General features: G+C 36.6%; 1 protein-coding gene across 1 annotated transcript in view; it reads left to right on the forward strand.

The window, feature by feature from the left end:
- The window catches only part of LOC138327472 (heat shock protein 75 kDa, mitochondrial-like), a 33,670-nt gene that overhangs the window by 2,792 nt on the left and 6,240 nt on the right, over nucleotides 1-24,638 (forward strand). Inside the window, exons 6-17 of the mRNA XM_069273587.1 lie at nucleotides 1,733-1,896; nucleotides 4,072-4,181; nucleotides 4,494-4,567; nucleotides 4,843-5,005; nucleotides 6,302-6,415; nucleotides 6,970-7,039; nucleotides 7,573-7,720; nucleotides 7,882-8,009; nucleotides 8,358-8,548; nucleotides 8,780-8,865; nucleotides 9,073-9,218; nucleotides 10,719-10,791. Of these exons, the coding sequence (XP_069129688.1) occupies nucleotides 1,733-1,896; nucleotides 4,072-4,181; nucleotides 4,494-4,567; nucleotides 4,843-5,005; nucleotides 6,302-6,415; nucleotides 6,970-7,039; nucleotides 7,573-7,720; nucleotides 7,882-8,009; nucleotides 8,358-8,548; nucleotides 8,780-8,865; nucleotides 9,073-9,218; nucleotides 10,719-10,791 (1,467 nt within the window). The remainder of the gene's footprint in view (nucleotides 1-1,732; nucleotides 1,897-4,071; nucleotides 4,182-4,493; nucleotides 4,568-4,842; nucleotides 5,006-6,301; nucleotides 6,416-6,969; nucleotides 7,040-7,572; nucleotides 7,721-7,881; nucleotides 8,010-8,357; nucleotides 8,549-8,779; nucleotides 8,866-9,072; nucleotides 9,219-10,718; nucleotides 10,792-24,638) is intronic.

A 24,638-nucleotide genomic window follows, 5' to 3' on the forward strand; every position in this document is an offset into this window, starting at 1 on the left:
ATAGCCAGGTCAGGCTCCAAGGTAAGGGGTAATTCACATAGAAAACCTGGGTACGATAGCCAGGTCAGGCTCCAAGGTAAGGGGTAATTCACATAGAAAACCTGGGTACGATAGCCAGGTCAGGCTCCAAGGTAAGGGGTAATTCACATAGAAAACCTGGGTACAATAGCCAGGTCAGGCTCCAAGGTAAGGGTGAATTCACATAGAAAACCTGGGTACAATAGCCAGGTCAGGCTCCAAGGTAAGGGGGAATTCACATAGAAAACCTGGGTACAATAGCCAGGTCAGGCTCCAAGGTAAGGGGTAATTCACATAGAAAACCTGGGTACAATAGCCAGGTCAGGCTCCAAGGTAAGGGGGAATTCACATAGAAAACCTGGGTACAATAGCCAGGTCAGGCTCCAAGGTAAGGGGGAATTCACATAGAAAACCTGGGTACGATAGCCAGGTCAGGCTCCAAGGTAAGGGGGAATTCACATAGAAAAACCTGGGTACAATAGCCAGGTCAGGCTCCAAGGTAAGGGGGAATTCATATAGAAAACCTGGGTACAATAGCCAGGTCAGGCTCCAAGGTAAGGGGGAATTCACATAGAAAACCTGGGTACAATAGCCAGGTCGGCTCCAAGGTAAGGGGGAATTCACATAGAAAACCTGGGTACAATAGCCAGGTCAGGCTCCAAGGTAAGGGGGAATTCACATAGAAAACCTGGGTACAATAGCCAGGTCAGGCTCCAAGGTAAGGGGGAATTCACATAGAAAACCTGGGTACAATAGCCAGGTCAGGCTCCAAGGTAAGGGGGAATTCACATAGAAAACCTGGGTACAATAGCCAGGTCAGGCTCCAAGGTAAGGGGGAATTCACATAGAAAACCTGGGTACAATAGCCAGGTCAGGCTCCAAGGTAAGGGGGAATTCACATAGAAAACCTGGGTACAATAGCCAGGTCAGGCTCCAAGGTAAGGAGAAATTTACATAAAAAACCTGGGTACAATAGCCAGGTCAGGCTCCAAGGTAAGGAGAAAAATATTGAATGCATTATGTGTAAATTGTTTAAGAATCACAATAAAAAATATGAAGATGAATTTCATTTTATTGACCTGCTGTATAAAGATATGAAAGCAGTCTTCCATATTTACTTATTTAAGCTGTACCTAGTTTCGTCAACATTCCTTAACTGAAAATTCCCTGTAAGAAAGCATTACAGAAGTTAAGGTGAACAGTCGGGCAAGGATGGCTAAAGTCGGTAAAAATGGTGTGAATGTATCCAGTATAATTTCTTATGAAATAGAAAAATAAAATCTCTCGCCAAAATCTGTCTGCGTACGAAGAAATTAATTTATAAAGTATAGGAATCCTAAAACGTCCTCCTGGCTGACTTTGTCCGTGGTTACATTTCCACGCAGCCTCGCTTTCAATGCTTTCAACTTTCCTTTAATTTAATGGTCAGAACTGGGAAACGTAAGCAGAACTTGGCCGTCGTATTAATATGTGAGAACTTTTGGAAGGCCAATGAACGCATTTAGACTGGTTTTCTTTGCCCGACTATTCACTTTAAGGAAACAATCTTAAGAAGCCCACATAAAAATGTGTATTGTTTTCTTATGGAGAATTTTAAGTTAAGGAATTTCTTTAAGAAATGTTCATGAAACTGGGCCCTAGAATTATCCTAAAGTTTATCCATTATTAATTGTATTTTATATAAACCACTTTTAATTGACTGATCATTGAGCAGGCATTTCTGGAGTCGATGAGTGAGAGCCAATCAGGTGTCAACAGTAACATCATTGGTCAGTTTGGTGTGGGCTTCTATTCCTCCTTCATGGTGGCCGACAAGGTCGAAGTTTACTCAAGGTCACACCAACCAGACTCTGTAGGGCACAAATGGACATCTGACGGGTGAGTGTCCATTGTTTAATAGTTTTACACTTTCCCACATCGTGGAAAACACACGAGCCACCATTCTTATCACAAATGGCAGGGCAGCTAGCTGGCTCATTAGTTCTCGATGATGCTCTTCCCCACTGGTGTATAATTTTCTATGTTGAAGTCATTATTTTCAGTAACTTTGCAGTTTCATTTGTTATTCTGTTGTAAATATTTTCATTATTTTTACTGAACAATTTTTAGGTCACCTGAGACGAAGTCTCAAGTGACCTATTCTAATCGCCTTTTGTCCGTCGTCGTCCGTCGTCCGTCGTATGTCCGTAAACAATTTACATTTTCGTCTTCTTCTCCAAAACTGCTGAAGCAATTTCAATGAAATTTTGCACAAACCTTCTAAGGCATAAGGCCAATCAAAATTGTGAATTATATGGTCCCCACCCCCCAGGGGGCTGTGGGAGGGGCCAAAAGGGGTAAAATTGAGTAAAATTTCAAAAATCTTCTTCTCTACTCACAGATGTGGTAGAATCAAATACTCTTCATAGATAGAAAGGTCTTAAGGTCCTTTACAAAAATTGTGAATTATATGACCCTGGGTCTCACGTTTCCCCCTGGGGAGGGGGTCAAGTTTACTATAGTTTATATAGGGAAAACACATTTATGAGCATGTTTTGCTCAATTTTCATTGGAAATGAATTAAACTTGGTTAGAATTATTAGCCTGAGATAGCATTTTAATATCATATCCACATTGGTCCTGGCCGACCCCCTGGGGTTAGAAGGGTGGGGCTAAAAAAGGGTCAAATAGGCTAAAACTTCAAAAATATTCTTCTGAAATTCTGGAAATGGTAGAATCAAATACTTTTCATTTATAGAAAGGTCTTAAGGTCCTTTACAAAAATTGTGAATTATATGACCCTGGGGTCTCACGTTTCCCCCTGGGGAGGGGGTCAAGTTTACTATAGTTTATATAGGGAAAACACATTTATGAGCATTTTTTTGCTCAATTTTCATTGGAAACGAGTCAAACTTGGTTAGAATTATCAGCCTGAGATAGCATTTTAATATCATATCCATATTGGTCCAGTCCAACCCACTGGGGGCAGAGGGGCGGGGCCAAAAAAGGTCAAATAGGCTAAAAATTCAAAAATATTCTTTTAAAATTCTGGAAATGGTATATTCAAATACACTTTATAGATGAAAAGATCTTAAAGTTTGTTTATAAAAATTGTAAATTATATGACCCTTGGGTCTCACGTTTCCCCTTGGGGAGTGGGTCAAGTTTACAATAGTTTATATAAGAAAAACACATTAATGAGCATTTTTTGCTCAATTTTCATAGGAAATGAGTCAAACTTGGTTAGAATTATTGGCCTGAGATAGCATTTTAATATCATATCCACATTGGACCTGGCTGACTCCCTGGGGGCAGAGGGGTGGGGCAAAAAAAAGGTCAAATAGGCTAAAACTTCAAAAATCTTCTAAAATTCTGGATATAGTAGAATCAAATAATTATAGATGGAAAGGTCTTAAGGTGTGTTATAAAAATTGTGAATTATATGACCTTGGGGTCTCACGTTACCCCCTGGGGAGGGGTCAAGTTTACTTTAGTTTATATAGGAAAAACATTTTTGTGAACATTATTTGCCCAATTTTCATAGGAAATTAGTCAAACTTGATTAGAATTATTAGCCTAAGATATAGCATTTTAACATCCATATCCGTCCTTGAAGACCCCCCGGGGGACCAGAGGGGCCGGACCAAACAGGGTAAAAATGATTAAAATTTCAAAAAATACCTCTGAGTTCACAGGTTTGATGGAAGCAATTACTCTTCATAGTCTAAAAAGTCAAATTTATAAATCACTGACCAACTTCAAGGCCCAGCAAATAGTGTTTATATGTCTTTAATTTGTTTCATTATTTGTTTTATTATATAATTTAACTCAGGTGACCGTTTAGGCCCATGGGCCTCTTGTTCAGTATCTTTCTGATATTACACGTATATGCTATTACTGTATAATGATAATACAAGGCGGATTTAATCAAAATATGTATATTGAGGTGCTGTATCAGAAAATATGCTGCTTAAACATTTATCTCTATTATCTAATGTTCTGCTGTTTCGATAAATATAGAAAGTGTTTCATAGTTGTTTGTTAACCTTGGATTTGATCTTATAATGTATTTAGAACTGGATCGTTTGAGATCGCGGAGGCTGAAGGCGTACAGCGAGGTACTAAGATCGTCCTACATCTGAAGGGCGACTGTTACAACTTTGCTGATGAGGAAGTCATCAAGGGTAAGTTCATGCTGCTGACAAATGATAATTTTTCTCTATTGAAAGCAGATGAATCAGTATTTTTCTTCTTTTTTGGTTACTTGCGTAAACCATTACCCCCATTGAAAAGTTTGAGCTTCTTTAAAGGATATAATTTAGCTTACGGGTTTAGAGAAAACCAACCAACCCATGGTCAGTGATATGATGTTTATAATTCATTTGTTTCTGTATTTTGTTTTGTTTTTGTGTTTCATTTTGTTTCTGAATTTCGTTTTGGCTATGATTTATACAATATGATATGAGTACAGAAATACAGTGTCTGTTGTTATACAGAGGTGGTGAAGAAATACAGTAACTTTGTGGGCGTTCCTATATTCCTTAATGGAAAGAAAGCTAATGTTGTTCAGGTATGTCACACAAAAACTCTAAGAAATCTATAAAATCAAAGTAATCCTATCAATATCAGAATTTCATTTATTCAGAAATACTTTGGAAGAGCTTATTAAAGATAACCAAAATGTGTTTTTCTTTATTTTCAAACTAAATCTGCTGAACCTATTTTTCATATCTTAATGGGAAAAAATAATCGACACTATCAAGATGTACTGATTTAGATTTAGAAAAGTAACCTCTCAATGAATTAATGTGATCATATTTTCAAATATTTTTTATCTTTGCTTAGGCCCTGTGGTTAATGGAGCAGAAAGATATCACCGCTGATATGCATGAGGAGTTTTATAGATATATCGGTAACGTGTACGACAAACCTCGTTACCATCTCCACTACAAAGCAGATGCTCCAGTCAACATCCGAGCCCTGTTCTACGTCCCCGAGTACAAACCTAGTAAGTGATCAACTTCTTTTTGACACAAACCAGAAGTTCATCAGGGAACAAATTCTCTCATGTCTATGAAACTTGTATTGATGAAATCTCACAAAAATAATCTCACTTAGAGTGCCATTATATTTCTGAAACAAAAAAATTGAAGTTAATTACTAACAATCATATTGTCAGAAATTACATATCAATGGCCCAAGATGAAGTTACAACACCAAACAAATGTAAAATTTTCTGTGTAAATCGATATCAACAGGGAAGGTTCATTTTGCTGTTTTGCCGCATTGCGTAGTGATAGTCAACTACTGTGCGGTAACATTAGTACCGTAAACAGAACAACGCCATAAAACATAAGACAACCCAGGTTATGGAAATCAACATTTAATTTGTCTGTTTAAAATTGTTCTGGAAGTGATAACTGTATAATTAACAGTGAGCTAATAATGCTTTGGACTCATGAAGCTCATTTTACAGGAAAAAATTTAAAGGTTAAAATCTGTTTCAGAAATGCATTGTTCATTAATCTTGTTATAGATATATTTACACTTTGGTCCGTGGTCCGTAGTCCGTCCGTCGTCCTTCCGTTATGTAATGGCCGGCCCATCTGGTATTTCTGATAGTTAAAGTTTGTTACCGTTATTTCTCAGATTGTTTTGAAGGGATCTTTCTCAAATTTCATATATATATATTTTTCTAGACTTTTAGACGAACAAGAGAGGCAGCGACCGAAACTGTCGGCTGCTTCTTTGATTTTGATTGTTACAAGTTTGTTACCGCTATTTCTCAGAAAGTACATGACAGGGAGATCATCTCTCAGAATTTCTTATGCATGTTCCACTTGAACCATAGTTAGGTCGACACTATTGCCATTTGAGGAGGTGATCGGTGTTCAATACAGGAATGGTCTCGACGCGCGGCCACCTCATTGGGATATTTGATTGTTAAAGTTTGTTAACAGCTATTTCCCAGAAAGTTACTGAAGGAAATCTTATCGTAAAATTTCATATGTGAGGTTCCGCTACAGACGCTTAGTTGTGACCTTTATTGCAATTTTGCGAGACCAGAATCTGCGTGCATATGCATAGATGAACTCGACAGGTAAGCCACTTTTTTCAGTTTTTGAGCATTGATGATTCATTTGTCTACATGTTTTCAAAGGCAATACTCAAATGTCATTTGATATATGATTGTATTTTAAAAGACACAATTTATACCAATAGACACAACTTGATATGAATTGTATAATTTTCACAAAGTAACAAATTACATTGATTTGGTTTACTATGCTGTTCTTCCTTCCAGCCTTATTTGACATGAGCCGTGAGACAGATGTCTCCGTAACACTATACAGTAGGAAGGTAATGATCATGTCTCGTGCTTCATACATTCTTCCCCGCTGGCTTCGATTTCTCAAAGGTAGGCTGCACACATTAACCCCTAGAGTACTTAACCCTGCAGTCGTTTTATGGTTATTTTTTGTCCTGTTTCGTATTTCAAAGTCAATCACAATTTGATGCATTATATTTTTCAATCATTTTAGGAACCTAGTGTGTTAAAACAAAGTTTCAATCATTTTAGGAACCTAGTGTGTTAAAACAAAGTTTCAATCATTTTAGGAACCTAGTGTGTTAAAACAAAGTTTCAATCATTTTAGGAACCTAGTGTGTTAAAACAAAGTTTCAATCATTTTAGGAACCTAGTGTGTTAAAACAAAGTTTCAATCATTTTAGGAACTTAGTGTGTTAAAACAAAGTTTCAATCATTTTAGAACAGACCATTTGGTTTCATAGTGTACATATTTATTTTCCACTAGTGTATGATTCCAAAAATAATTGGTAATAGCAGGAATTGGAGAAACAGGAGATTTACTATTACATGGATTTATATTGAGGTTTTCTACCCATTATTTGATTGCTTCATACGGATCATGTGTTTGTCCGAATTTAATTTCTGTATATTAACTGTTACAGGTGTTGTGGACAGTGAGGATATACCACTGAACCTTAGTCGAGAGTTGTTACAGGATAGTTCACTCATCAGGTAGTCTGTTTATTATAGGGCTGGGTGTTTAGCTGATTGGCTGAAAATTCACTTTCATGCCATGGTACAGCACGATATCCACCAGAAAATTCTAAACTCAGCCTTGTGAAGTCATCTCAGGGGTTGATTAAAGATTTCAAACGATCTAGATTGTACCCATGTATAGAAATCTTACAACCGATGATTTATCAACCGTCAACTATAAGGTTCAGTGAAATAATGTATAAATCTTAAATGGGTGTTTCAGGAGGATAAATATAGCTTAAAATGCTGGTTAGTTATTGAGCACCTCTGGTTCAAAAATTTGGCACACAATCTGTCACACTCTAGCAGATGACAGAAATATCACAAGTTGGTTTAAACTGGTGGCAATTCAGTAAATGGTGAGAGAGTTTGAAATCTATTCTGTTGTCTTCACATCCCAGGACATACAAATAAAATTTGTGTTGTCTTCACATCCCAGGACATACAAATAAAATTTGTGTTGTCTTCACATCCGAGGACATACAAATAAAATTGTTTCTGTCATTCAGGAAACTGAGACAAGTCCTTACAAGTCGCGTCCTCAGATTCTTCCAAGACTGCGCTAAGAAAGACCAGGCCAGTTACTCAGCATTTTACGACGACTATGGACTGTTTTTCCGGGAAGGAATTGTCACTGAGCATGATCAAGAAACTAGAGTAAGACAGTGATCAAACTAATGAAGATGTATCATGGTTTAGATTGCACGGTTCATTTCACAGTGTTTCTATAGCATCTAATGCCCCATTGTCTATTTTCTATCTTCAAGTTTCTGGAATCTTTACTTCATTAGAAGTCTTTTATTTTGTGTTGTTAACAGGAAGAAATTGCTAAGCTGTTGAGATTTGAATCGTCCAAGTCTGCTAAAGGTGAACGTATCAGCATGGATGAGTACGCCTCTCGTATGAAGGCAGGAGCCCGAGAGATCTACTTCCTGTCTGCTCCAAAGTACGTCTATTCTGTTATTAAGGAGAACATTGAAACATATAGTATTTAATGAAGTTTAATTACAAATTGGAAAAATATACATAGATTCAAAATACATGCACTTTAGCAGCTGTTGCTGCTCCTCGGAAGAGTACAAAATTATCTTATTGCTAAATATTTGTTTTAGATTAAACTTTATTATGTGTGATAGTTATCAATACCTTTTTTCAGAATTTTTCAGAATTATCGAATATTAATTAGTTTTTTAGAAATGTTTTAAATGATTTAATATCTCTTCTACATGAAACATGATGTATGATAAAAATGTGTTAAGTATACCCGGGTATTGCTACTATCCTTTCCTTCTAGTCGAGAGCTGGCTGAACAGTCGCCTTATCTTGAAGCTCTTCAAGCCAGAGATGTGGAGGTACTTTTCCTGTATGAACCATACGACGAGCTAGTCCTTATGAATCTTGGCCAGTATGACAAGAAATTCTTTAAATCCATAGAGAATGAGATGACAAATGACGCGGCTGATACCGACGCTGTGGACGAGAGTGGTAGGTATCGTAAGATTGATAGCCCTACAGTTATATTGTACTGTGGTATATAGCACATGCTGTCAAAATAAATAGTCAACATGTTTGATAATTACTTTTGGTCTAACTTTCTGTTTGATGTACATTTCATCTGTACCTGCAGGTTATATCTATTCCTGAAAATCTTTCACCAGTTTATGTAAAAACTTTAGAAAACACACAGTTAACCAGATGGAAATTTCTGTTCTACAGATGAGAAAAGTATGAATCAGGAGGATGTCAATGATCTCAAGGCCTGGTTACAAGGGGTGCTTGGCAACAAGGTCACCAAGGTCAAGGTAAAGGTCACTCACACTCTTATTTACTTATGAATAATGTCTATAATCATCATGGTAGTAAGTGACAAACACAAAAAACCTTTACATGAAATATACTTATGTCCACTTTCACTTTCCTATATAAAAGTATAAAAGAAAGCTTGGTTTCCTGCTGTTTGTGATTACAATAAATGTGATCTAATTCTACTTTCACTTTCCTATATAAAGATAACTAAGAAGTTGGTATCCCATCCGTGTGTGATAACCGTGCCTGAGATGGGGTCTGTGCGACATTTTCTCCGTACCACCCTAGCTGACAAAAGTGAGGAGGAACGTTATAGAGTATTACATGCCACACTAGAAATCAACCCTAGGTAAGTTTGTTGTTATACCCCTCGCAACAAAGATAAGGGGTGGGGGTCGGGGTGGGTTGTACTGGGATCAAGTTGTCCATCTGTCTGTCAACTTTGTCCGGCGAACTCCTCCTTAACTACTTTACAGATTTTGATAAAATTTGGTACACAGAACCCTGAAATAAAGGGGAGTTGAGTAATTTATAGTGCTGGGTATCGCCAACAGAAAACTGTATCGCGATATATCACCTTTTCAGTGGAAATATCACGATATATCACAATATTTTTCAGTTTTCCATGCTGACCTCAAAATGCAAAGTACTAAGTGTTAATTCTTAAGTTTATATGCTTTTTGACAATATATTGCATATTGGAACTTGCATATGGTAATTTTCTTTATTTTTTTTAGAACTATTGCTTTTAGCATTTGGCAATGCATAAATAAAAACATTAAAATGAAACCAAACATTTGTTTATTGTTATTCATAACATTCAATAACACTAAGAAACTTGGACGACTTTGGCGGATATTTAGCATCAACCATGGATGTTAGGGTACGCTGACCTGTTACACACACTATAGATTGCTTCTTTGTACCAGCGCTGGCCGGCAAATTGTCCAAATTTATTTCAGGATGGTGACGACAAACGTGTGAAAACATTTTGGTGGTGCCGCCAGGGTTCTTCACATCTTGATTACAAACGTTACATGATACAGTATCTTTAAGTATCTTCCCTTCCACTTCTTTCAGTGAAAATTGTTCCCATATTCTACTTTTTCCTTAGGTGTTTTTCACGTAATTGACACTCGCCTCCGCCATGGTTTTTGAATCTACTGATCAAGATGACATCGACGCTTGCATAAAGCTTACAGTCGTATAGGATTGAAGCGTCTGGGTGATTACGATTACAATTGGAAAGTGAAAGTAGAAAAACCGGAAAAACATGGTCTTGCACTTTGTGTACCGATATATTGCACCGACCGTCTTGTATCATGATAAACCGATTTTTCGATAATATCGCTCAGCACTAGTAGTAATTTATATAGAGATCTGCAATGTCACCTATTAATGGATTATTGCTAAACTTGTGCAGAGGGGAGTATTAGTCGACACTCTGGCGACAGTTCTAGTTTTATTTACGAATCTAGGATGCAATGTAAGAGTGATTTAACGGGTGGCTTATTGGATAAGGAGTCCCTACATATTACAACTTGCCCCTATTATTCCTTGGTGTCAAGAATTCAAATCACAGGTGCTTACCATTGGTCCATGAGTTTTTTATCTGTACTCCAGCTTTCCTCTACCTTCTTATCCTGATAACCTCATGAACGACTCTTGTTGTTAATAGGATTAAAATATCACAAACCGAGTAACACTAGGGTCATAAATTGTTTAGCTTCATCTTGAAAAGATTTCAACTTCAACCCCATGTCTCCTACCATTCGCTGATTTGTCACATGTTTTATCCTTGATTGATTTCTCTGTAGACTTATTTACCTGTTATCTTTGTGTGTTCCAGTCACCCCCTCATTAAGAAGGTCCATGACCTGCAGAAGAACAACACAGACTTAGGAAGACTAGTAGCAGAACAGGTATGTATATATTCCTTTTCATTTTCTTGTTTAAAACGTCTCTGAAAATCCTCCAAATACTAATACTGCTTGCTGGGGATTGCTTTTGAGGTGTTAAGGTCAAATTTAAAGATTTATTGTGAAAAACAAATCTTGAAAATTTATCTTAAACAGCAACAGAAAGATTCATATCCTTATTTGTGTTAAAACCACAATCAGGAAATTTTACCTTTTCCTTTTTCACATTATGTAATATCTATTCTGTCCCATAATTGACTTTAGGTATGGGAAAAATGAAAAACTATTTCCACTCTACTACTCTATTTTTATCATGCATGTCCTTTTGTTGGTCATATCAACATGACTACTGTATAACCATTATCTGATATAAACAGATAAGCACAAGTGTTGTGCAAAATTAGTGATTATCTCCCCTTAATTTTGACATGTACTAAATGTTAATTTTTTAATACCGGTTATCTCCCCTTCTCTGTAAAAGGAATACTGCTGAGTTGAATAAGAAACTTAAAATTAATTGAATTTGAAAATGCATCATCAATCTATTTGAAGCCAAAACAGGATAAAGAACAAGGCACTTTCTTTGACGTTTTACACAGCCTCACTGAAAAACTGTGTTTATATACAGATGAGTGTTCCACATGTTTTTTCATTGAATTCTACTTTGCACGTAAAACCCTTATCTGACCTACTCCTTTTTTAATTGCACAAATACAGATATATCAACATTTTATTGCGAAACCGATATTTTCCTGTAGATCATTTTAAGCTGATTGGCCAGGAGAATTATTACTTTTCTCAGGTTAACAATTCCAAAGATTAGCTTCAAAAAGTCCATAATTGTATATCATATCTGGAGGACACAATATTCCCTGTATTGTGCTGAACCAAGATTATACTGAAATTACTTATATCTCATGAAGGATTTAATTTCACGTTAATTTGTAAGAAGAATTTTTTGCGATTTTAAATTCCTCCCACTTAAGTGTTATTCATGTTGATTCTGCCGTTAAAACACTACGTTGATTACTGCTTATAAACACATTACCATACCGATAAGTTGTGTAATGGAATAAGAAGTTATAATGTATGTTGTATACACAATTTACAACAATCTAAATTTACAAATTAACATTAAAGGGACATGAACCTAAATAAACCATGTAAATTTGAGTAAAATACATATCTAAGACGTGTCAGATACCTTACTAAGTAATATATATCAGTTATTGTGCAAATGTGTCAAATGAGATAATTATAATGGAAATTCCATCTTTCTGTATTTTGAACCGGCCCAGTCGAATTTTGTAACAATAGTATATATAGAAGTGTTGAACTTTAGTGACCTCCCACAATGCACTGCACAAATTAAATGAATGTAAACAAAATGGTGGGTCAAAACCATGGGTGAAGCGAACACAAACAAATTCAGATAGAAAAAACAGTGTACGTCAAGAGTCAGCAACGTGAATTGATAGTATAAACCCCGTTGATTTCAACCAAAGGCTACTCAACTTTATTTCTCGATAGATTGAGTATGTCACGCGCAATTTGGAGCTGCGCGGATGAATTTATGATGGTCCAAATCAGAAACTTTTGGTGTTTTCAGTACCGAACGTACGTTCGATGAACATGTACATGCATCAAAATAGGTTTATAAAATAAACAAAATAACACATATACATGTACGTGTGTAAATACAAATGTAGAAAAGTTACATTGTTTATGTTACTACCGTACCGCTTTGAGCAATGCTTCCGTGATAAATAAACAATGTTGTACAATGTACAGTTTTGCACATTCCGATGACGTCGCAATGTTTACATGTTGTGTGTCGGTGAGTCTGTGTTGTTCGCTACAACATGTAGATCTACATCCTAGACTATTTGTATTTTTAACACCATTGGTTGTACGCAAATGGATAAGATGCATGTATGTCAGGACAACATCAGTCTTTGTGTTGGATAAGTTTAACCAAAACGACCTAGCACGACAAAGCATTTTTGTTCACCTTGGGGGACAGACAAGTCATGTACGTTATCTACTAGGCCTTACATACACAATGTACGTTTGGGTGTTTCGAAATAGCAATGAAACGGAATCCTACAATTGTAGCTTTATAATACTTGTAATAGATATCTCTAATATTTATTGAAGTGTTTGAAACAACAATATAAATATAAGCTAATATTTTGAGAGCGGTAAACGTTTACAGTAGTGGGCCTACCTGTGTTTGTACATGTTCCTCGAAACGACGTCCGATACATTTGAAAATCTCCAAAATCCGGAAATAATGACATAGAACTATGCAAACATCCGTGTATTCAAGTAATTTCAAACGTGAACTGATTAAGTAGAACTCAAGTGATCACAAAATTGAAGAAACTCTCTGTTTGTCACACCTCCTTGACACAGGCGGTTTGAATCGGACGCCGCGTCACAACTACGTTAAATATCCTGCCACGTTATGAATTGTGTAAGCGTGTGTAATCATACGAAGTAAAATATTAAAACCAAAGTGCTTTGCACCATGGTGTTTTAACAACAGATAAATAAAACGATTTATAGTTTCATACCGGGAAAACCCCAGATATATGCTTCATCAGACGGAACTCATTTTATTTGTATGTTCATTGATAAATTGGCGGGAATTTCCGCCACTTCGAGTGGCTGTTCCAAATGCCTGTCGGAACCAAACGATATAATCCATTTTTAGCCTTATAAATGCCATAAACACTATTAAGTGTAAATTTTGAGCTATGAAAATAATAGTTAAGACTGTAAAGATAAGGATTAAAGTCTCTTTCTGGTGGTTCTATCGAAGGATAAAGTTGAGTAGGGTATCGATATTTGGAATGGACCGTCCATTCCTATCGATACCCTACTCAACTTTATCCTTCGATAGAACCACCAGAAAGAGACTTTAATCCTTAAATACCCTACTCAACTTTATCCTTCGATAGAACCACCAGAAAGAGACTTTAATCCTTAAATGGATCACTAAAATGCAAGAGACGGGAGTAACCCCCCACTTTATACTTGCGTGATGTACATATGTGGAATAAGTCAGGAACCTCCCTTCCCGGTGCCCTATCGAATGAAAATTCTATTTTGACTTTTGACTCATCATTCTTACGCTAAATACAAATTGTTTTATAACAAATATGGCTTAAACTTCATTTGTCAACCATCGTAAATTAGAAAATAATCTTAAAATGTGGAAAACTAATATTCCTTGTCATGTCGGCAAGTTTGTTGTTCATTATAACCTTGCTTTCGGCTAGCTTTCATTTTGTGTTCCAAAAATAGAATATTCCCACATTTTCCTGTTGTTTTAGATAACCAATCATTGTAATAAAATATTCAATAAACATCTAAAAACCATATCTAAGCATACAGAACAAATTATTTAAGGTTCATGTCCCTATGAACAGGTGACAAACAAAACATTTAGTAACAGTGGCTATCTACATACATAGATTTTATGAGTGATTGAGAATTTATCAAAAGAAAGTTACTACTATGAAAAGTATCTAATACAGTTATGAATAATTTCAACTCAATATACTGGTATTGTTCTGAGTACACTTCACATGTCTATACATGGTCTGCTTCACACAATAAAACACGCTGTTGTAAACCTGTCAATTTCCAGGCGTCACATGTTGTCTTTAGGATGTATTTTTCTAAGGTTTCAGTCCCATTGCAGTCTCGTTTCGACATTAAAGATGAAAAAAAGTTGCGAGATTTTCAAATAAAATCTATCTATTATACTTGGATTTTAAGAAAGGACCAATTTGGCGGCCATTTTGAAAAAAAAAGTTGCTGTAATTCTTTATTAGTTTTGTGGTTATTAAAATATTAAGCATTAATGTGTGAAATGATACACTTATGTCATTTTATTTTAACATTTAATGGTAATTTTAGCACTTTTTCTTTTTACTGTAAAATATTGAAAAATAACAGATATTGAAATGGGGTAAAAAAGTAAGCAACACGGACCTCCAATTTTCCTGCCTGATTTTGAAAAAGCAACCTTTTCCCTATTGATATGCAAAATATTTCCAAAGTTTAATACCAGAACTTTTTCTATAAAGGGTTAATTCTGGCAAAAATGGCTGAAAATTGCACAAATTGTAGCTCAAAATGAAGGGGTAGGGGTAGTATATGTCGTTATTCTGGGAAAAAGTATGAGTCTTATTAATCATAATTGCTATATTTTAAAAGAAGATTGCTGGAAAATTAATTCTGCAAACATTCATGCATATCAAACACCTCATTAGGAAATTATGGCTTTAGTATCTGGTGTATATGGTCAAAATGGCAAAAACCCATCAAATCCAACATTTTGTCATTTAGGTATCTTTGAGTGACAGTAGCTCAAAAACAAGCACACAGACATATTTTTTTCTTCCATTTTCTTCCATGGTATGAACTCCTATTTCAAAAAATAGATATGTGGAAAAAAAGTTGAATATAAGAAAATTTTGACTTCTCAGAGGTGTACATCCTTAACATCGTGTTATATCCAACATCTGACATGATTTAAATTGTTTGTTGATAATGTTAAGTTAGAATATCTTATTCACAAAGATTAAGTCATATGAAGAAAATGTAAGGACTCTCAAAATTATCTATTTGCCATCATAAACCAATGTCGTACCTTGAGAACACAATATGTCATATGTCTACCTGAACCAATGCCATTCCTAGAGAACACAATGTGTCCTGTGTCTACCAGAACCAATGTCATACCTAGAGAACACAATGTGTCCTGTGTCTACCTGAACAAATGCCATACCTAGAGAACACACAATGTGTTATATCCCAACAGTGTTATATCCAACATCTGACATGATTTTAATTGTTTGTTGATAATGTTAAGTCAGAATATCTTATTCACAAAGATTAAGTCATATGAAGAAAATGTAAGGACTCTCAAAATTATCTATTTGCCATCATGAACCAATGTCGTACCTTGAGAACACAATATGTCATATGTCTACCTGAACCAATGTCGTACCTTGACAACACAATATGTCATATGTCTACCTGAACCAATGCCATTCCTAGAGAACACAATGTGTCCTGTGTCTACCAGAACCAATGTCATACCTAGAGAACACAATGTGTCCTGTGTCTACCTGAACCAATGTCATACCTAGAGAACACAATGTGTCCTGTGTCTACCTGAACCAATGCCATACCTAGAGAACACAATGTGTTATATCCAACATCTGACATGATTTTAATTGTTTGTTGATAATGTTAAGTCAGAATATCTTATTCACAAAGATTAAGTCATATGAAGAAAATGTAAGGACTCTCAAAATTATCTATTTGCCATCATGAACCAATGTCGTACCTTGAGAACACAATATGTCATATGTCTACCTGAACCAATGTCGTACCTTGACAACACAATATGTCATATGTCTACCTGAACCAATGCCATTCCTAGAGAACACAATGTGTCCTGTGTCTACCAGAACCAATGTCATACCTAGAGAACACAATGTGTCCTGTGTCTACCTGAACCAATGTCATACCTAGAGAACACAATGTGTCCTGTGTCTACCTGAACCAATGCCATACCTAGAGAACACAATGTGTTATATCCAACATCTGACATGATTTTAATTGTTTGTTGATAATGTTAAGTCAGAATATCTTATTCACAAAGATTAAGTCATATGAAGAAAATGTAAGGACTCTCAAAATTATCTATTTGCCATCATGAACCAATGTCGTACCTTCAGAACACAATATGTCATATGTCTACCTGAACCAATGTCATACCTTGACAACACAATGTGTCCTGTGTCTACCTGAACCAATGTCATACCTAGAGAACACAATGTATCCTGTGTCTACCAGAACCAATGTCATACCTAAAGAACACAATGTGTCCTGTGTCTACCTGAACCAATGTCATACCTAGAGAACACAATGTGTCCTGTGTCTACCTGAACCAATGTCATACCTAGAGAACACAATGTGTCCTGTGTCTACCAGAACCAATGTCATACCTTGAGAACACAATGTGTCCTGTGTCTACCTGAACCAATGTCATACCTTGAGAACACAATGTATCCTGTGTCTACCAGAACCAATGTCATACCTAGAGAACACAATGTGTCCTGTGTCTACCTGAACCAATGTCATACCTAGAGAACACAATGTGTCCTGTGTCTACCTGAACCAATGTCATACCTAGAGAACACAATGTGTCCTGTGTCTACCAGAACCAATGTCATACCTAGAGAACACAATGTGTCCTGTGTCTACCTGAACCAATGTCATACCTAGAGAACACAATGTGTCCTGTGTCTACCAGAACCAATGTCATACCTAGAGAACACAATGTGTCCTGTGTCTACCAGAACCAATGTCATACCTAGAGAACACAATGTGTCCTGTGTCTACCTGAACCAATGTCATACCTAGAGAACACAATGTGTCCTGTGTCTACCAGAACCAATGTCATACCTAGAGAACACAATGTGTCCTGTGTCTACCTGAACCAATGTCATACCTAGAGAACACAATGTGTCCTGTGTCTACCTGAACCAATGTCATACCTAGAGAACACAATGTGTCCTGTGTCTACCAGAACCAATGTCATACCTAGAGAACACAATGTGTCCTGTGTCTACCAGAACCAATGTCATACCTAGAGAACACAATGTGTCCTGTGTCTACCAGAACCAATGTCATACCTAAAGAACACAATGTGTCCTGTGTCTACCAGAACCAATGTCATATCTAGAGAAAACAATGTGTCCTGTGTCTACCAGAACCAATGTCATACCTAGAGAACACAATGTGTCCTGTGTCTACCAGAACCAATGTCATACCTTGAGAACACAATGTGTCCTGTGTCTACCAGAACCAATTGTCGTACCTTGAGAACACAAAATGTCCTGTGTCTACCTGAACCAATGTCATACCTAGAGAACACAATATGTCCTGTGTCTACCAGAACCAATGTCCTACCTAGAGAACACAATGTATCCTGTGTCTACCAGAACCAATGTCATACCTAGAGAACACAATGTGTCCTGTGTCTACCAGAACCAATGTCATACCTAGAGAACACAATGTGTCCTGTGTCTACCAGAACCAATGTCTTACCTAGAGAACACAATGTGTCCTTGACAATGTCTTACCTGAGAACACATCCTGTGTCTATGAACAACCTTGAGAACACAATGTCTCCTGTGTCTACCTGAACCAATGTCATACCTAGAGAGCACAATGTGTCCTGTGTCTACCTGAACCAATGTCATACCTAGAGAACACAATGTGTCCTGTGTCTACCTGAACCAATGTCGTACCTAGAGAGCACAATGTGTCCTGTGTCTACCTGAACCAATGTCATACCTAGAGAACACAATGTGTCCTGTGTCTACCTGAACCAATGTCGTACCTAGAGAACACAATGTGTCCTGTGTCTACCAGAACCAAGGTCATACCTTGAGAACACAATGTGTCCTGTGTCTACCAGAACCAATGTCATACCTAAAGAACACAATGTGTCCTGTGTCTACCTGAACCAATGTCATACCTAGAGAACACAATGTGTCCTGTGTCTACCAGAACCAATGTCATACCTAAAGAACACAATGTGTCCTGTGTCTACCTGAACCAATGTCATACCTAGAGAACACAATGTGTTCTGTATCTACCAGAATCAATGTCATACCTAGAGAACACAATGTGTCCCGTGTCTACCTGAACCAATGTCATACATTGAGAATATTATGTGCCCCCTTGCTTATGACCTTTATTAAATGTATATGAATGTTTCCAATTGATGACACTTTCCTGTTTGATCTTTTAAATGTCTAGGATTTGGTTTACCTTTATTGTTACCGAGTGTACTAATTATAAACGAAGCACTGTAAAAAGGGGAGGAGTCCCACTTAAGAGACACAATATGAACATATCGCAGTTTCCCAAAACACACACACTTCACACCTACAACACATATTACAGTATCTATGATAGGCTGTCCTTAAATGACCCTGGCTGTTATCAAGCTGTTAGGATCTACCATCAACATCTTAGAATTTAGAATACTAGGATTCACAGAGGAAGAAACACTTTCTTCTGGCGTCATTTTTTATCATTGATGTTGACCTTGAGGAGTTATTTTCTATCTTTGATGAAGGTCATTGTAAATGGTACAGATGTTAACGTAGCTTTTCATATCCATTCCTTTGTATCTATTGTTTTAAAAACCAAAATCCTTCATCCTACAAGCTGGAACATAGTGTCCTAAAACACAGCCCTCCAATTTTTAAAGAAATCTACTTAAAAGTATTCATGTTATACTATATTTTTTGTATGGTAATAGTACCAACTCTTCTATAACTGTATTATGTTAAGCCTGGTCAATAAACAGGATTTTGTGTAACGACTTTCCCTCTCGCTGTGTAAAACAGCCAGTGACTCCAGCCTACATGTGTGGCCTCCCACGCTAGATCAATATGTATGGATTTCATGATCAAATCCGTGTGAAAACTCTTCTGAATGCTGCCCATCTCCATTGCTCTCAAACAGGACTCAGATTTCTCTATCATTGTAATACACAATGTGTCCTGTGTTAACCACTGTTATCTGGACGAGTGCTACTGGTAACATGGATCTTAGATCTCTCCATCCCTGTCACTGTTATCTGGAGTACTACTGGTAACATAGATCTTAGATCTCTCCATCCCTGTCACTGTTATCTGGAGTACTACTGGTAACATAGATCTTAGATCTCTCCATCCCTGTCACTGTTATCTGGAGTACTACTGGTAACATAGATCTTAGATCTCTCCATCCCTGTCACTGTTATCTGGACGAGTACTACTGGTAACATAGATCTTAGATCTCTCCATCCCTGTCACTGTTATCTGGATGAGTACTACTGGTAACATGGATCTTAGATCTCTCTATCCCTGTCACTGTTATTAGGTAAACACTGCCCCTATGATCTCCTGGCCTCTTATTCATACCAAGGCTTTGTGATCCTCCTTTAGCTCTTGACTGTAATTTTTCTTTTATGGGATACTTTCTGTATTATATGATTTAACGCTTCAATTACTATTATAATTCACTATACTGTATGTGTATGTTTCAAATGGTGTGCTGTTTATGATGTGGTGTAGCTAGCTGCCTTCAAATACAGAGGAAACGATGTTTAGAACTGATTTTCATAATATTTCTCTTGATCAGTACAAGATGATGTATGAAATATTGTCAATGGACTGGTTTCATGAATGAGTCTTTGTTGTTTATTGTGGCGTGAGCAGTGGTTTACAGCTATGCTGTACTTAGAAAGTGACAATATTTAACCGTTTTGCTTAGCTCAGCAGTTCTGCATAGTGTAGAGACACCAAAGAGCTCGGCCAGTGTCGGCATTGATTGGCAATCTTGAGAAAGTCTGCTAGCCACAGAAAGCCTGCTAACCAAAAGGCTATAACTAATGCCACGTATGCTGTTCAATGTACAATTATTCCTTGAACAGCTCTATTATATAGAAAGATTTTAATCTATATATAGTAGTCTGATAGAGGTGGTTCTCTGTCCATTGTGTTACATAACTCTTTAGTCTAGTTCTGGTATCTCAGATATGACCTCTAAATACATTACAGATATGGCTGAAGGTCACTCTACAGTCTAGATATATGATCATTACAATAAGGACACTTTCTTGTAGTACGTAGTACTTGATATCAGAATGGGATTGATTTAAATGTTGAAACTACAATAGTATAGCCGAAGGCTTGATCTGGTGCAGACTGTTATTTTAAATGTTAGATACAAATCATAAGCCCCATAGGCCTAATGTTATTTACACCACAAGATAAAGGTCTAGTGTTTAGCTGCTTGTTCATTTATAGTAGTGGTATTAGTAGTTATTATATTTGACCCTTGAAAGTTCTGTTTTGCTTTCATATTACCGGGTAATATGATTTGGAAGTTTAAAGAGAATGGGTTTTCACAATATAGACCTTCAGTCTTGTGTAAAGTTTTCTCCTTAGACAATTATACATTGATCTGTAAGTTAAATGGGTAGGGTAGCACTGTAGGCCTCATGTCCTCAATCTGCCTGCATCGATCCCTCCTTCTCCCCCCAAAAATACTGGTAATTATCATAATAAAATGGATCAAAACCATTTTGTGGTCTGCCATAATACGTGGTAGATTCCACATTTAGCAGGTCACATTGTTGCGAGATTCCTTATAAGTATAAATGAATTAAGGACTGTTGTGATGATGGTCATGAGGTTATGATGTGCCCCCACCTGCCATTCCTCTGGGAGATGTTTATGTTGTTATGAACCTACAATCACGTGTTGGTGGTGGTACACTGACTGATATCACGTTATCAGGCTTTGTAAGGCTGGGTAACATCTACGTTCTATTGTGTTTGTATTTACAGTGTGTCAATCATTGCTGATCAGGTAGTTCAATCAGTAAAGTATCTGAATAGTGTTCGAAGGTCCCAGGTTTGAACCCTGGTCTGGCCACTGTATTTTTAGCCCACCATCATCAGATGGTAGGCTATTCAAATCGCCTTTCGTCCGTGGTCAGTCGTCCGTCCATCCGTCTGTCGGTTAACAATTTTTGTTACCGCTATTTCGCAGAAAGTACTGAACAGATCTGTGTCAAATTCCACTAGGACCTTAGTTGTTCATATTGCATTTTGGGACCGATCGGTTAACAAGATGGCCGACTGGTCCCCATCATGGATTTTGGTAGTTAAAGTTTGTTACTGCTATTTCTCAGAAAGTACTGAAGGGATCTCTCAAATTTAATATGTAGGTTCTCCTAGGGCCCTAGTTGTGCATTTTGCAATTTGGGACCGATTGGTTAACAAGATGACCGACCGGCCGCCATCTTGAATTTTGGTAGTGTAAAATTTGTTACTGCTATTTCTCCGGAAGCACCTAAGAGATCTTTCTTAAATTTCATATGTGGGTGCTCCAAGGGCCCTAGTTGTGCATATTGCATTTTGGGACCGATTGGTGAACAAGATGTCTGACAGGCCGCCATCTTGAATTTTGATAGTTGAAGTTTGTTACCACTATTTCTCAGAAAGCACTGAAGGGATCTGTCTAAAATTTCATGTGCCGGTTCCCCTAGGAACCTAGTTGTGCATATTTAAGCAATAAACTGTTACCAGATTGGACATACAGTTGATATGAAGCCCATCCGGAAGGAAGATAAATAGAATGGCGCCCGTTAGGGCGCCATGAATATTTATCTTTCGGACGGATGGGCTTCATATCAACTGTATGTCCAATCTGGTAACAGTTTATTACTTATATTTCCATTACGATCATTCAAATTCAAAACTATACATGTATATCTTTTGAATTTCCCGCTTGCGCTAGTCTTGACGTCACCAAGTTCAATAAACGGAACAGCCATAGCATCAGATTCTGAATATAGTTCAACACAAAACGGTTTGAAACAAGCTAACAAATGAAAATTATGCGATTGTATTTTTTATACATGTTATTTTGTCAATACGATAATACCATTAGATTTCATAGACCGCACAACTTTAAAACCACTTTTAAAAATATTTGACCGTTATGTATAGGCGTAAGTATACAGTGTATACATTCTCAGTGACGCAGCGGAAACGTCAAATATTCATACGCTTGACCAGATTGGAGTTCATAGCCAGATATTGCCCATCTGGTTTAACATAAATTAAACGGGAAACTGAAAGTAGAATGGAAATATTGTATTTTGGAACCATTTGGTGAACAAGATGGCCGACAGGCGCCATCTTGAATTTTGATCGTTGAAGTTTGTTACCGCTATTTCTCAGAAAGTACTGAAAGGATCTGTCTCAAATTTTATATGTAGGATGGAGCCAAAGTTTGAAAAGCAGAGAAAAGATCCCTCTTTCCATTGTCAGACATGTATCATTCTTTGGTGGGCGCCAAGATCCCTCTGGGATCTCTTGTTACCTTTCCTCCTTGTACCGTACTATTAATTATTTAGGGAGTAGAAATTGTGTTTGGTTATAGCTAATTTTGTCTAATGTTGTGCTGGTGTCTTTATCAAAAGTAGGTCACTGATCCATGAAGAGAATTTGTTCAAATGATATAAATGTTTGTGTTTTGCAATATTCAGAATGTCAAGTAAATTATGCAAATTATTGATTTCCATTGAGAATTTCCAGGTTAAAAATGTTTGTTTTATTATGTAGTATGTAGGGAAATACTAGACTGATGACTGACTTTGTAAGGTAAAATGTTTAACTAGGTGTTAATTCGTTATCAGCTGAAAGTTTACATTTATCTGAATTTTCTTTATACAAACACACAACAAATATTATGTAAGCTACATAATCTTGGTAGGCTGGACATTTCAAACAATTTCAAGTTTGATGCATCAGTTAAGTAGCCTTTCACTGCATTTTAAAGAATAGCAATGTCATCACACTATTTCAATATCCTGTTTGGCTGTTGACATATTCTATAATTTAGAATTTTTTGTGGTTTTGCCAAACGTAATATGCATAAAGAGACTGTTTTACTGGTACTGCATGGGACTGTAATGGAGAGGCTACCTTTCACATTACTTCAGTTGTGGACAGTGTTAACATTTATTGCTTCTGCTACTTTATTATGCACAGTATGTCCTGACACCTCTGACAACTTACCTTATAACTTTATATTGTAACAAGATGGAGTGTCCTACTCTGACAACTTACCTTATAACTTTATATTGTAACAAGATGGAGTGTCCTACTCTGACAACTTATCTTATAACTTTATATTGTAACAAGATGGAGTGTCCTACTCTGACAACTTATCTTATAACTTTATATTGTAACAAGATGGAGTGTACGTCCTACTCTGACAACTTATCTTATAACTTTATATTGTAACAAGATGGAGTGTCCTACTCTGACAACTTACCTTATAACTTTATATTGTAACAAGATGGAGTGTCCTACTCTGACAACTTACCTTATAACTTTATATTGTAACAAGATGGAGTGTCCTACTCTGACAACTTACCTTATAACTTTATATTGTAACAAGATGGAGTGTCCTACTCTGACAACTTATCTTATAACTTTATATTGTAACAAGATGGAGTGTCCTACTCTGACAACTTACTTATAACTTTATATTGTAACAAGATGGAGTGTCCTACTCTGACAACTTATCTTATAACTTTATATTGTAACAAGATGGAGTGTCCTACTCTGACAACTTATCTTATAACTTTATATTGTAACAAGATGGAGTGTCCTACTCTGAACTTCTCTAAACTTATTTGTAACAGATGAGTGTCTCCTGAACTTTCTTAATTTATTGTAACAAGATGGAGTGTCCTACTCTGACAACTTATCTTATAACTTTATATTGTAACATGATGGAGTGTCGTACTCTGACAACTTACCTTATAACTTTATATTGTAACAAGATGGAGTGTACGTCCTACTCTGACAACTTATCTTATAACTTTATATTGTAACAAGATGGAGTGTCCTACTATACTCTGACAACTTATCTTATAACTTTATATTGTAACAAGATGGAGTGTACGTCCTACTCTGACAACTTATCTTATAACTTTATATTGGAACAAGATGGAGTGTCCTGCTCTGAAAACTTATCTTATAACTTTATATTGTAACAAGATGGAGTGTCGTACTCAGAAAACTTATCTTATAACTTTATATTGTAACAAGATGGAGTGTCTCATTGTCTTTGTGAGGTTATTACAGTGATCTTACACTATATATCGACAGAACTGAGCATCTTGTCGAGTATTTATAAAAAGATGTTTTATGGAGAGCCGTTACACTCATTTTGTTTTATTTC

The sequence above is a fragment of the Argopecten irradians genome, chromosome 7 (genome assembly GCF_041381155.1).
Source record: "Argopecten irradians isolate NY chromosome 7, Ai_NY, whole genome shotgun sequence".
NCBI classification, from domain to species: Eukaryota; Metazoa; Mollusca; class Bivalvia; order Pectinida; family Pectinidae; genus Argopecten; species Argopecten irradians.